This window comes from Camarhynchus parvulus, chromosome 27, assembly GCF_901933205.1.
Source record: "Camarhynchus parvulus chromosome 27, STF_HiC, whole genome shotgun sequence".
NCBI lineage: Eukaryota > Metazoa > Chordata > Aves > Passeriformes > Thraupidae > Camarhynchus > Camarhynchus parvulus.
Window position 1 is genome coordinate 1,573,887 of NC_044597.1, and position 14,614 is coordinate 1,588,500.

A 14,614-nucleotide genomic window follows, 5' to 3' on the forward strand; every position below is an offset into this window, starting at 1 on the left:
AGATGTTGCCCAGATGTTGCTCCAGCCTGCCCTGCTCTCACCCCTGGATGCCCACCCAGGGGCTGGCAGCGCCCCTGAGGCCCTGGCACTGGGGACAGAGCCCTGGGGGTCCCCGGGTGTCCCACTGCTGGGGACAGTCGCCCAGAGCTCCCTGGGTGTCCCTGTGCTGGGGACAGTCCCATGGAGATCCCCAGGTGTCCCCTCACTGGGGACAGTCACCTGGAGGTCCCATGGTGTCCTCCCCTTGCTGGGGACAGATCCCCGGGTGTCCCTCTGCTCTTTAGCCCCGGTCAGTCCCGGTCACCCCGGTCAGCCCCGATCAGTCCCGGTCACCCCGGTCAGTCCCGGTCACCCCGGCACAAACGGTTAACAGAGCCCGGCTGCCCCGTGGCTCCTCCCGGTCCCTCCCCGCGGGCCGGCCCCGGTCACGGCCCCGCCGCCCAGCCCCAGCCCCGACCTCCGCCACCGCCCAGCCCGGTTACACCGGCCGGGGACACCGGGAGCGACACAACGGCCGGGACACCGGGGGCACCGGAGTCCCGAAACACTCCCGAAACACCGGGAGCAGCGGCGGTCCCGGGGCTCCCGGGGGTCCCTGGCCATGATCTGCGGCAGGAGGGCGCGTCCGGCCCCCGAGCAGCTCCGAGCCCCGTCCGAAGGCGCCGGCGGCTCCCGCCGGCCCGGGAGAGCCCTGAAGAAAATGGGTGAGTGCGGGGGAACCGGGCAGGAACCGCGGCAGGGCTGGGCCAGGGGGCTCCGGGAGGGTCCCGAAGCGGGGGGACCCTGTGATGGGAACAGGTCCCCAGGGACAGAAGGGTCCCCCTGGAGGTGAGGGGTCCCCAAGGCCACCCCAAAATATCTGTGCCTGGTCCCGGCCTTTGGGGGACAGTGGGGTCGGGGTTTGGCCACATCTCAGGTGACAGGAGCCCCCTGTCTCAGGGCATTTGTTGTCCCCAACACCGTGCCTCAGTTTCCCCCTCCCCAGGGGCGCTGCCCTGGCGCAGGGGGCACAGGGGGCTCAGCAGGGCAGGGGCAGGTCCGGCTCTGTGCCCCAGCCCTGGACACGGGGCTGTGTGGCTGGAGCTGCTGCAGCTCCGTGTGGCTGTGTGTCCCTGTGGCTGTGTGTCCTTGTATCCATCTGTCCCTGCACCTGTATCCACACATCCACCTGTCCATCTGTTCCTGCACCTCTATACCCACACACCCACGTGTCCGTCTGTCCTTGTTCCTCTATACCCACACACCCACGTGTCCGTCTGTCCCTGTCTCTCAGCACCTGTGTGTCCATGCCTCCCCTGGGCTGTGTCTGGGAGCACCCACCCCTATGTCCATGCAGGTCTGTGTGTCTGTCTGTCCATCCCAATGCTCGTGCACCCACGTGCCCACACGTCCGTGTGTCCTGCAGCAGTGCATCCATCCCTGCATCCTTCAGTGCATCCCTGTGTCCGCTGTGACTCTGTGACTGAGCAGCTTTGTCCATGCACCCACGTGTGCCTGTGTCCCTGCATCCATGCACCTGTGCATGCACCCACCCTCCTGAATGTCCGTGTGTCTGTCTGTCCTTCCATCACCAGATCCACGGATCCACACATCCCTGCATCTCTGTATCCATCATCCATGTGTCCTGGTGTCTGTGCACCCATAAACCTGTGCCCATGGACCTGACATTCCATGTGCCCATGGACCTGTGTCCATGTGTCCATCCCTGTGCCCATGTGTCCATCCCTGTATCCACATGTCCATCCTTGTATCCACATGTCCATCCCTGTATCCATGTGTCCCTAGATCCCTGTGCCCACGGATCTGACATTCCATGTGTCCCTAGATCCCTGCAGCCCCATGTTTGTGTCCCCATGTCCCCACAGCTGCCCTCTGTCCTGCACCTTGGGCAGGATGTGACCGTGCAGGGGGTGCTGGCAGCTGTGGCTGCATCCCCGAGGCCACGGTGGCTCAGGATGTCCCCAGAGCCCCCAAACCACCCTTTTCCCGCCCAGGAGTGCAATCTCCATCCAGAGCAGGATGTGGCCACTGGAGATCTTGGCTGCCGAGACAATAAAGGGAGGAAATCACCATTCTGTGAACAGATGGAAAAATCCTGGCTGAGGCGTGGGCCTGCCAGTCCCCCGAGGCCACCCTGTCATTGTTCCCAGCCTGAGCTCTGCTGCTGGCACCGTCCTGGCACTCTGCATGCAGGATCTGGGCCGCTTTGCTGGGATTTGGCAGCTGGGCTGTGTCACTGCTGTGCCCTGTCCCCCCTGAACTCACTGGGCTCCAAAGGGGCCCAGGCCAGTGACATGTTCTGTCTGTCCTCTCCTGCCTGTCCCTTCCCATTCCCATTCCCATTCCCATTCCCATTCCCATTCCCATTCCCATTCCCATTCCCATCCCAACCTGTTTGTTTCACCCCATCCCATCTGCTCTGTCCCATGCCATCTGCCTCATCTTGTCCCTGCCCACCCTGTCCCATCCTGTCCAGTCTGCCCCACTCTCTCCTGTCCAGTCCTATTTGTCCCATCTTGTCCCATCTGCATTGTCACATTGTGTCATTCATGTCCCACCCCATCAGCCTCTCCTGTCCATCTCACCCTGTCCTGTCCCATCCCATCCCATCCCATCCCATCCCATCCCATCCCATCCCATCCCATCCCATCCCATGGATCCCATCCCACCCCATCCCACCCCACCCCATCCCATCCCATCCCATCCCATCCCATCCCATCCCATCCCATCCCATCCCATCCCATCCCATCCCATCCCATCCCATCCCATCCCATCGATCCCATCCCATGGATCCCATGGATCCCATCCCATCCCATGGATCCCATCCCACCCCACCCACCCATCCCATCCCATCCATCCCACCATCCCATCCCACCCCCCATCCCATCCCATCCCATCCCATCCCATCCCATCCCATCCCATCCCATCCCATCCCATCCCTCCTGTCCCATTTGTCCCACACCATCCCACAGGATACAGATGTGCACCCAGATGTGCACCAATCCCCCCCCAGCCCCTGCCCCCAGTGCCCCCAGTACCCCCGATCCCCCCAGTGCCCCCCGTGCCCCCATTGCCTCCAGTGCCCCCCATGTCCCCAGAGCCCCCAGATCCCCCCGTGCCCCCATGCCCCCCTTGCCCCAGTAGCCCAGGGCTGTCCCCGCAGGGCTGACGGAGGATGAGGATGTGCAGCGGATGCTCCAGGGCTCCCTGCTGTGGAAGGTGAAGGCCCGGGGGGGCTCCAGGGCGCGGCTGTTCCGCCTGCAGGAGGACGGGGTCACCGTGTGCTTCGAGGGACGGTTCCGGCACGCCCGCGCCCCCCGGAGCTGTGAGTGCTGCCCCTGTCCCTGTCCCACCCCGGAGCTGTGAGTGCTGCCCCTGTCCCTGTCCCACCCCGGAGCTGTGAGTGCTGCCCCTGTCCCCCGGGGCTCGGGGACACCAGACACAGCCGGGGCTGCCACCAGCTGCAGGGAACAGGAGCTGGGCACTGCCCCAGACCCACCCCTACACCCACCAAGGACCTGACCCTTACCCAGACCTCACCTGGGACCCCGATCCCAATCCAGGACCTCGTCCACAGCCTTGGGTCTGGACTCCCACACGGAATCCAGACACCATGTGAGATCCAGATGCCAACCCAGGACCCCCACCTGGAATCCAGACCCTGACCTGAGCCCCCACCAGGACCCAGATCCATTCCCAGCATCCAGAACCCCACCTGGATCCTGAGCACAGCCCAGTTCCCAGACCCCCACCCAAGCCCTGGATCCCCCACTCAGAACCCAGACCCCCCCTGAGTTCCAGGACCCAGATCCCAGCCCAGGACCCAAATCCCCCAGTGAGAGCCAGAGGATTCCCAGTCCTAGCACATGGAACTCCACAATCCAGACCCCACCTGTGCCCCAGGTGCCCCCTGTGCCCCAGATCTTGGTCCCCACCTGTGACCTGGACCCTGAACTCTGACATCCCCCCTCCCTCAGACCCCAGCTGAGGACCCAGACCCCAACCCTGCACCCCAGTCCTGGGCTCCAGAGCCTCACCTGAGCTGAATCCAGCCCAGAACGAGGACCCCCACCCAATACCTGACCTGCAGCACCCTTCACTCAGTGGCTCCCAGAGCCTTCCAAGCCCTCCCAGTGCCTCCCAGTACATGGAGCTGGGAGAGCCCCCACCCTTCCCCATCTCCATCCCGGCCAGACTCTGTCCCCCTCCCTGGTGTCACCCGTCCCTTCCCACCCCCATCCGGGATGGGTGCCCGAGCGCGGCGGCTCCGTCCCCTCCCTGGCAGCGTCCCCGTCCCCATCCCCGCGGGGACAGCGGCTCCTGTCGCGCCTGGGATTAGCGGGATAAGCCCGGCAGCGGCACCGAGCGGGGCCCAGCCCCGTCCCGGGGGTGTCTGTCCGTCCCGGGGGTGTCTGTCTGTCCCGGGGGGTGTCTGTCCATCCCGGGGTGTCTGTCCATCCCGGGGGATGTCTGTCCCCGGGGTGTCTGTCCATCCGCGCGGTGCTGTCCGTCCCGGGGGTGTCTGTCCGTCCCGGGGGTGTCTGTCCATCCCGGGGGGTGTCTGTCCGTCCCGGGGGTGTCTGTCCATCCCGGGGGGTGTCTGTCCATCCCGGGGGTGTCTGTCTGTCCCGGGGGTGTCTGTCCATCCCGGGGGGTGTCTGTCCATCCCAGGGGGTGTTTATCTCCCCGGGGTGTCTGTCCATCCTGGGGGTGTCTGTCCGTCCCGGGGGTGTCTGTCCATCAGCAGCCGGGATGTCTGTCCGTCCCGGGGGTGTCTGTCTGTCCCGGGGGTGTCTGTCCATCCCAGGGGGTGTCTGTCCGTCCCGGGGGGTGTCTGTCCATCCCGGGGGATGTCTGTCCGTCCCGGGGGGTGTCTGTCTGTCCCGGGGGGTGTCCTGCAGGGATGCTGGCGGGTGGGTGACCCGCCCACGGCCCCCCCCTGTCCCCGCAGTCTCGGTGGCGCTGGTCGAGGCCGTACGCAAGGGTCGCCGCTCCGAGGGGCTGCGCAAGCACGGCGCCGCCTTCCCCGAGCGCCACTGCTTCAGCCTGGCCTTCAAGGGCCGCCGCAAGAACCTGGACCTGGCCGCCCGAGGCGAGGAGGACGCCCGGCACTGGGTGCAGGGGCTCGGCAAGCTGATGGGGAGGCTGCAGGCCATGAGCCAGATGGAGAAGCTCGACCAGTATCCTTCGAGGGGGGCTTGGGGACAGGGTGGGTATTGGAATATAATCCCAATATAGCCAGATGGAATGTGCCTGGGCTCGTCTGGCCCTTGCTGCTTGACCAAGGGCGGCAGCTGTGGTGGTTTCACCTCAGAGACACCTTTGGCTGGCTGGATGCTGCAGCTGGCACTTGGGACAAGTCCAGGCTTGCAGGAGCTCAGGTTTACCTCTGGAGGAAAGGCTTTAGGTGATGGTGATGGAAAAGGAGTCGGTTCTGACAGAGGGCTTGTATCCAGAGCTTTATTCCTGGCCCACAGGCCTCTGAATGCAGCAACAGCTCCAACAGAACCAAGAAACCCCGTCATTGCTGTGTCTTTTAACCCCAGGGAGAGGGGCAGGGAAGGGGTAGGGATCCCACCAACCAGGTAAGGGGGGGAAGTCTCAAGGGACAAATGACACCTGAATAGCCCAATGTCCCCAGGGCTGAGAGGCATCTTTTGAACTTCACCAATCACACGATGCCCTTGCTGGAATGCCAAGATTGACTGACAGCACTCAGCAGGGGGCAAGGGAGGGGAAGGGAGAGGTTGTTGGCACACCTGGGGAAGGAACCAGGATAACTGAAACAGGGTTTTACATCACACTGCAACAGGTGGGCACGGCTGTGGGTGACACCCGGAGGTTTCCTTAGCCCAGTGCAGTTGGATCCATGGGGTCCTGCAGCGAGCAGACAGGAACAAGGACAACAAGATGTCCTTCCGGGAGGTGAAGAGCATGCTGAGGATGCTCAACATCGACATGGATGATGTCTACGCCTCCAAGCTCTTCAAGGTACCTGAGCTGCACCACCCAGTGGCTCCTTCTCTGCCTTGCCCAGCACAGAGAGCTGACACACCAAAGCCACCAAGGGTTGGGTCCCACCAGGGGCACGTGGTGGAGAGGGGTGACGTGGGCTGAGCTGTCCCAGCTGCTGTTCCGTGTGTCCCCGAGGTGGGACATTTCTACTCCATGGAGAGCTGCTCCTCTGGGCATCTCCCACAGATGGACACGTGGGTGTGTGGGTATAGGGGAACAAGGACAGATGGACACGTGGATGTATGGATATAGAGGTGCAGGGACAGATGGACACGTGGGTATGTGGATATAGGGGTGCAGGGACAGATGGACATGTGGATGCATGGATATAGGGGTGCAGGGACAGATGGACACGTGGATGTGTGGATATAGAGGAACAAGGACAGACGGACACATATATGTGGATATAGAGGTGCAGGGACAGATGGACACATGAGTGTGTGGATATAGAGGAACAAGGACAGATGGACACATGGATGTGTGGATATAGAGGTACAAGGACAGATGGACACGTGGATGTGTGAGCATAAAGGTGCAGGGACAGATGGACACGTGGATGTGTGGATATAGGGGTGCAGGGACAGATGGACACGTGGATGTGTGGATATAGAGGTACAAGGACAGAAACTGAGGCACGGAGCTCTGCTCTGCTCCATCCCAGAGTGGGGCTCAGGGGGCTCTGGCAGGGGGATCAGAGGGGACAGGACTCACCCCACTCACCCTGCCCGCTCCAGGGACAGGCAGAACAAGGCAGGGGGTGGCTGTAGCCCATCCCCACAGGCAGGGGACAGTCCCTGAGGCTGGGCTGTGCCACCAGGAGTGCGACCACTCGGGCAACGAGCGGCTGGAGGGCCGGGAGCTGGAGGAGTTCTGCCGGCGGCTGCTGCGGCGCCCCGAGCTCGAGGAGCTCTTCGGGCGCTACTCGGGCGAGGACCGGGTGCTGTCGGCTGAGGAGCTGCAGGATTTCCTGAGGGACCAGGGAGAGGAGAGCAGCCTGCGCCAGGCCCGCGCCATCATCCGCACCCACGAGCTCAACGACAAGGGTGAGGTGGGGGATCGTGGGGTGGGCACTCGTGGATGTAGGGATGGGGCTCTGACTGGGGACATCACCACCCCAAATGGGTATGGGGTTCTCCAAGGCTTCTCTTATTGTCCTGGTGCCCATTCCCAGTGTCTGCTATCCAACACATTGCCTGGCTGGCACCTGCTGGATGTGACACCATGGGGACAGGGCATGTCCCCTGGGGATGGTGGTTTGGGCAGGTGGTGGACTTCCACATCTCATGGGTGGTGTGATGCCAGCTCTGCTATGAATGTGACACCGCTGAGGGACTTCTGTCCTCCTCAGGTCCCACCATGGCAGGTCCAGGGTGAACACAGCACTAGTGGGCATGAAGGAGCTCCATGTCACAATAGTACCCTTAAGGTAGATGTGGCACTAGGAGGATGGAGGACATCAGATGGGAGATGGGACACAAAGGGGACCTCCCCTGAGTGCCACAGTGCCACATCTGGGGTGACATGGCACTGGGAGGACAGAGGGCATCATGGTGGGGACAGGGAACCTCCACAGCTCACGGGTGTCACCATGCCACATCCAGAGTGAATGTGGCACCAGCAGGATGGGTGACATCAGGATGGAGATGGGACACATTTACACGTCCCCTGGGTGCCACAGTGCCAGGTCAGGGATGAACATGGCACCTCCAAGTGACACCTGCCACCGTGTCCCACAGCCAAGCAGCAGGACCTGATGATGCTGGATGGGTTCATGATGTACCTGCTGTCACCTGCTGGGGACATCCTCAACCAGGAGCACACCAAGGTGCACCAGGACATGAGCCAGCCCCTGAGCCACTACTTCATCTCCTCATCCCACAACACCTACCTGACCCGCAACCAGGTCGGGGGCAGCAGCAGCACCGAGGCCTACGTCAGGTGAGTGTCCCCTGGGGCCAGACGGACAGACGGACACGTGGGTGTGTGGGTATAGAGGTGCAGGGACAGACAGACACGTGGGTGTGTGGGTATAGGGGTGCAGGGACAGACGGACACGTGAGTGTGTGGGTATAGGGGTGCAGGGACAGATGGACAGGTGGATGTGTGGATATGGAGGGACAGATGGACACATGGATGTGTGGATATAGAGGCACAGGGACAGATGGGTGGGAGGACACACAGCCACAGGGACAACACAGCCACAGGGACACACGGACACAAGGACACATGGACACAGGGACACATGGACACAGGGACACACGGACACAGGGACAACACAGCCACAGGGACACACGGACACAGGGACACACGGACACAGGGACATACAGCCACAAGGACACATGGACACGGGGACACACAGCCACAACACACAGCCACAAGGACACATGGACACAGGGACACACAGCCACAGGGACACACAGACACAAGGACACACAGCCACACAGCCACAGGGACACACAGAAGCTCCCGTGGCCCCGGGGGACAGGCCTGACCCGGTGCCGGTGTCGGGCAGGGCGCTGCGGGCCGGGTGCCGCTGTGTGGAGCTGGACTGCTGGGAGGGCCCGGACGGGGAACCTGTCGTGTACCACGGGCACACCCTCACCTCCAAAATCCTCTTCCGTGACGTCATCGAGAGCATCCGCGACTCCGCCTTTGAGGTGAGAACGGGTGGGAGCCCCGGGGGTGCCCGGTGTGAAGTGTGGGTTGCGGGGTGCCCGTGCCCAGTGCTGAGTATGGAGTGTGGAGTGCCCGGTGCCCGGTGTGGAGTGTGGGGTGCCCGGTGCCCGGCGCTGAGGGCTGCCCCTCCCCATGCCCAGAAATCACCCTACCCCGTCATCCTGTCCCTGGAGAACCACTGCGGGCTGGAGCAGCAGGCCACCATGGCCCGGCACATGAAGGCCATCCTTGGGGACAGGCTGCTGACACAGCCCCTGCAGGGACAGAACCCCCACGACCTCCCCTCACCAGAGGTAAGGCCACCCGCGTGCCACCACGGTGTCCCCATGTCCCCTCCGAGCCCTGAGCTCGCACCTGCCCTCTGCAGCAGCTGAAGGGAAAGATCCTGGTGAAGGGCAAGAAGCTGCCAGAGCTGTGGCAGGAGCCACGGGGTGTCACCTCCCTTCTGGACCCCGAGGAGGAGGAAGAGGAAGAGGAGGAAGAAGAGGAGGAGAAGGTGCAGGAGAGAAGCCCCCGGCGGGTGAGAGACTTCCCCAGGGATGTGGTTTTGGGGGACCTGGTGGTCCTGGTGGATCAGAGCATCCTGGTGGTGCCAGGGCATGCTGGGGCTGTCCCAGCTGAGCGCTGCCAGCTCTGCCATGCCCTCTGCAGCCCTGCTCTCTCCTCTTTCAGTCGCTGCAGTCGCTGCAGGAGATCAAACCTCTGCAGGTGGGTGATGCTGGAGCTGGGGGTCTGGCAGGGTGGGTGCTGAGGGGGTGGTGAGTGGCTGTCAGAGGGGACAGAGCTTGGGGACCCCCCAGCTGTGCCTCCCTCATCCTGTTTCTGGGGTTTCCAACCCTTTGATTTCTCTGTCACCTCAAGTTCTCCATTGTGTTGGGCCTTCATCACATCCAGGGTGACCTGTTGGGGTCGGCATCACTTTGGGGCCTCTGTCACCTCAAGTATTCCATCCTCTCTTGGGGTGCCCATCACCTCAGGGTCTCCAGCACTTTGGGGTCTCCCTCATCTTGGGGTCTGGAACGTCTTGGGCTGTCCATCCCCTTGGGTTCCATGGCTTCAGGTTCTCAACCTGCTTGGGTTCCCCATCAGCCCCTGGTCCATCGTTCCATTGTCTCAGGTTCTGCACCACCTTGGGGTCTCTGTCACCTCAAGTATTCCATCCTCTCTTGGAGTGCCCATCACCTCAGGGTCTCCAGCACTTTGGGGTCTCCCTCATCTTGGGGTCTGTAACATCTCAGGCTGGAGAACCCTTGGGTTCTCCATGACTTCAGGTCCTCAACCTGCTTGGTTTCCCCATCAGCCCCAGGTCCATCACTCCATTGCCTGGGGTTCTCCACCACCTTGGGGCCTCCACAGCCCTGGGGGTCTCAGCACTCAGCACTAGCAGGGCAGGGGGTCTGTAGACCCTCAGACTGGCAGGTTGCCACCAGGGCCAGCTTGTCCCTGCTGCCACGGTGGCTCCTGCAGGCCAAGGACGCGTCGCAGGTGTCCCCAGAGCTGTCGGCGCTGGTGATCTACTGCCAGGCTGTCCCCTTCCCTGGGCTGGCCCAGGCCCTGCGCCACCCCCAGCCCTGCCACGTGTCCTCCTTCAGCGAGAGGAAGGCTCGGAAGCTCATCAAGGAGGCAGGTGAGGGCCACCAGATGGGGACAGGGTGGGTCCCTACTCCTGAGCCACTGGGATGCAGGATGGGCTGGGAAGGATGGGCTCGGTATCTAGGGTGGCTCCATGAGTGGTCAGGGTCACACTGGGCTCACCCAGGCTGCCCTGGATGGTGGGACTGGGGTCTGCTGACAGGGCCTGCCTGGGGACAGAGGCCAGGGCTGGGGTCACACAACCAGGATCAAGGTCTGGGATTGGGATTTGGGATGTGGCATCTGGGTCCAGGGCCTGGGGCTCGGGAATAAGGTCTGGGTCAGAGTCCAGGCACTGAGGTCAAGGTTTGGGGTCAGGGTCAGAATCTGAGGTCAGGCAGGGCCTGAGATTAAGATCTGAGTCAGATTTTGGGTGTTCAGGGTCTGGGGGCCAGGGTCAGTGTCTGGAGTCAAGGATTAGGATCTGGGTCAGGGCATAGGCTTGAGGGTCTTGGTTTGGAGTCTGAGGTCCAGGGATCAGGGTCAGGGTCTGGGTTCCGTGGTCAAGGTCCAAGGTCAGGGGTCTAAAGTCAACGTGTGGGGTCAAGATCAGGATCAAGGCTCAGAGGTTTGGGGTCAGGTGTCCAAGGTCAGGGTCAGGTTTGGGGTCTGGTTTCAGGGTCACATGCCAGGCTCTGTCGGTGTCCTTGGGCCCCTCAGCCTCTGTAGGGGCCCCCAGCAGCCCCCCTGAGCCGTGTCCCCCCCAGGCCCAGCCCTGGTCCGGTACAACGCCCGCCAGCTCAGCCGCGTGTACCCGCTGGGGCTCAAGATGAACTCTGCCAACTACAACCCCCAGGAGATGTGGAACGCTGGCTGCCAGCTGGGTGAGACCCCAGTCCCCCTGAGCTGGCACCCACCCCTGGAGGTGTCACCCACCCCTGACAGCCCGTCCTGCTGTCCCCACAGTGGCCCTGAACTTCCAGACACCGGGCTATGAGATGGACCTGAACGCCGGGCGCTTCCTGCCCAACGGGCGCTGTGGCTACGTCCTGAAACCCCCCTGCCTGCACAGCCCCCGCGGGGAGGGCTCCCGGCGCCTGGCCCTGCACATCAGGGTGAGGACACCCCACCAGACTGTCCCCAGGGCCAGCTGAGTGCCACCCACCTCCCTGCGGGGTCACACCCATGACATTCCAGTGCCTGGCTGGGTCCACCTGCATCTTCCCGCAGGTGACACCAACCCTGTCCCCAAATCCAGCTGGTATCAGCTATGACCCTTCTCATGGATGGCACCAGCCACCTTCCTCCTCCTCATCCCATCCACACTCCTGGCTGCGTGCCATCTGCTCCCTTCTGGGGACACCACCTTGTCCCCAGCCATGTGTCACCTTCTCCTGGATGGCACCAGCCACCTCCCTCCTCCTTACCCCATCCACACTCCTGACTGTGCCACCCATGACACTTCTGGGTGACACCACCCTATCCCCAAATCCAGCTGGTATCAGCTACGTCCCTTCTCTGAGATGGCATCAGGCACCATGTCCCCAATCCCAGCCAAATGCCACCCACATCCCTCATCCTGAGGACCCAGCCACATGTCACTCATATTCCTTCTCCTGTGTGGTACCAACAATGTCCCTCCTTTTCATCCCATCCTCACTCCTGGCTGCGTGCCATCTGCTCCCTTCTGGGGACAGCACCTTGTCCCCAGCCATGTGCCACCTTCTCCTGGATGGCACCAGCCACCTCCCTCCTCCTCATCCCATCCTGACTGTGCCACCCATGACACTTTGGGTGATACCACCCCTGTCCCCAAATCCAGCTGCTGCCAGCCACTGGGTGGCATCAGCTGCCTCCCTCCTTTCACCGTGTCCCCAGCCCCAGCCAAGTGCCACCCAGGTCCCTTCTGGGGACACCCACATGTCCCCTGTGCCCTGGTCCCTGTGCCCAGGTGATCACAGCCCAGCAGCTGCCCAAGCTCAACAGGGACAAGGGCAGCTCCATCGTGGATCCCTTCGTGCGCGTGGAGATCCACGGCGTCCCGGCCGACTGTGCCAAGCAACAAACCCACCACAAGCTCAACAACGGTGAGTGCTGCCACCTGGGCACCCTGGGGACACCCCTGGGCACCCCAGCCCCCAGGGACATCCAGTCACAGCCCCATTACTGCCCAAGGACAAGCCAGGGTCTCTTGGAGCACCCTGATCCCTGCAGATACCCCATGGAACCTGACCTCCAGTACACCCCCCCACTGCCCCAGTATGACCCCCTTTCCCCAGTACTGCCCCAGTATGACCCCCTTTCCCCAGTACACCCCAGTATGACCCCCATTCCCCCAGTACTGCCCCAGTATGACCCCCATTCCCCAGTACACCCCAGTATGACCCCCATTCCCCAGTACACCCCGTTCCCCCAGCACCACCCCCATCCCCACATCCCCCAGTGCAGCACTGCAGCTCAGCGGGGCAGGGGCAGTGCCCGGGGCTCCTGCCGGTCCCCGGTGGCCCCGGTGGCCCCACCCAGCCCCCTGCCGGTGCCTCAGGTTTCAACCCGCGCTGGGAGGAGACGCTGCGGTTCCAGGTGCGGGTGCCCGAGCTGGCCCTGGTGCGGTTCGTGGTGGAGGATTACGACAGCACCTCGTGCAACGACTTCGTGGGGCAGTTCACGCTGCCCCTGCCCAGCATGCGCCAAGGTGGGGGCAGGTGCCACCCCGCGGCCCCCCGGGCATGGGGACAGCCCCTGGCACGGGCTGAGCCCCCTGTGTGTCCCCAGGGTACCGCCACATCCACCTGCTCTCCAAGGACGGCGCCTCCCTGGCCCCAGCCACGCTCTTCGTGCACGTTCGAGCCAAGAGCCTGTGAGGGTGCACACAGGGGCAGCCTGGTGTCCCCGAGGTGCCCATGGGGACACTGTGGCTGTGTGGGGACAGCCCCAGGACACTGCTCAGCTGTCTGTGGAGGACCCAAAGGGTGGGGGCTCCCCTACCCAGTGCCACCCACTGGTGTCCCACTCCTGTCCTTGAGGGGACAGAGATGCTGTGACAACCAGGATTGGGCCAGCGACAGCCCAGCACAGCCCCACAGGGGTGACATGGGTGACAATAACCAGCAAATCTCACCAGTCTTGGCCACACTTGGGGTGCAAGGATGGGCCAGCCCAGCCCCTCACTTGGGGTGCAAGGATGGTGCCACCATCACCCTGGAGTCCCTGAGGGGACCCTGCCACCACACACTCCACTGTGCCCGGGTGGGGACACATTGCCAAGCTCTGGCACCAGTGACAGGCACAGATTTACAGCCCTGGGATCAAGCCAGTGGAATAAAGGTTTTATTTTAACAGAGCCTGTCCCAGTGTTCCTGTCACCCTCCGGGGCCCATCGTGGGTGGATCAGGGCTGAGCCCACCCCCAAACCAGCAGTGCCCTGGGGAGCTGGGGGGATTCATTGGAGCAGCCATGGGGACAAGGGGAGGGTCCCCCACCCACAGCCAGGGACACAGGGGGGGACACAGAGGTACTTGCATAGGTGACACAGGACCCCAAGCAGGGGGATGTGATGGCACTGCCAGGGGGGATGTGATGGGCTCCTGGTCCCCTCTGAGGCCCCACAGGTCCAGGCTGGGGTGGGCACAGGGTCCGTGGTGCCACAGGGTGTGACAGGGACACGCCAGCACAGGGAGGTGTGACAGTGCATAGACGGGGTCTTGGCCTTGGTGTGCAGCTTTGGAAACCTTTGGCTGGGCAGGCAGGAGCATCTCGGAGCTCTGGGGTCAGCACATGGCAGGAGGCAGTGCTGGCACACCTGGATGGGATGCAGGGTTGCCATGACAACGTTTCCTTTCTCTCAGAGGATCCCACGGCACGAGGTGACACCGGGAGCTGGTGCTGGAGGCACCAGGGAGGATGATGCCAATGGAGAATGCAGATTTCCATGCTTCCAGAGAAAAGCAGCTGAGCAGAGAGGCTGTGGCAGTGGAGCATCCCCAGTGGGGAGGCTGAGGGGAAGGAGCCCCAGGAGCAGAGCAGGGTGTGCCTGGAGCTGAACCCCCCTGGATCTTCGGGCACTGCTGTCCAGCAGGAAGGGTTGGAGTCTCTGTGGCTGGGCAGGAGGTGGGACAAGGCATCTCTTGCACAAATAGCCCTTGGAAAGGAATCTCCCCCTGTTAAACAGAGTCAGGAGCAGACCTGGGGCAAAGAGCCTGAAGCACCCTCGGGGCAGGCAGGAGGGTTTTGACCAGCAGCCACCATCAGCATCAACCTCAGCTGTCCCCACGGAGAAAAGTCCCAGTCCAGCAGCCCAGTGGTGACCTTCAGCAGCCGAATGTAACTCATGGCAGTTTGGGAACAGGAAAGA

The 14,614-nt window shown here is 62.9% G+C and overlaps 1 protein-coding gene across 1 annotated transcript; it reads left to right on the plus strand.

The window, feature by feature from the left end:
• The first annotated feature begins 440 nt into the window (after positions 1–440).
• PLCD3 (phospholipase C delta 3) lies at positions 441–13,542 on the plus strand. Its single transcript, XM_030966416.1, has 16 exons — positions 441–704; positions 3,164–3,325; positions 4,952–5,180; positions 5,862–5,991; positions 6,833–7,058; positions 7,752–7,953; positions 8,528–8,672; positions 8,832–8,984; positions 9,059–9,211; positions 9,364–9,399; positions 10,159–10,318; positions 11,031–11,147; positions 11,230–11,378; positions 12,215–12,350; positions 12,806–12,955; positions 13,036–13,542. The coding sequence occupies exons 1-16, from the start codon at positions 602–604 to the stop codon at positions 13,122–13,124; spliced, it is 2,340 nt and encodes a 779-aa protein (XP_030822276.1). The 5' UTR covers positions 441–601; the 3' UTR covers positions 13,125–13,542.
• The last annotated feature ends 1,072 nt before the right edge of the window (positions 13,543–14,614 follow it).

Bases quoted from the DNA above. Each gene is read 5' to 3' on its own strand.
- PLCD3 (XM_030966416.1), top strand. From the start codon at position 602: ATGATCTGCGGCAGGAGGGCGCGTCCGGCCCCCGAGCAGCTCCGAGCC. The intron at 10,319-11,030 runs GTGAGGGCCACC...TGTCCCCCCCAG, and splicing joins GAAGCTCATCAAGGAGGCAG to GCCCAGCCCTGGTCCGGTAC. The intron at 11,379-12,214 runs GTGAGGACACCC...CCCTGTGCCCAG, and splicing joins GCCTGGCCCTGCACATCAGG to GTGATCACAGCCCAGCAGCT.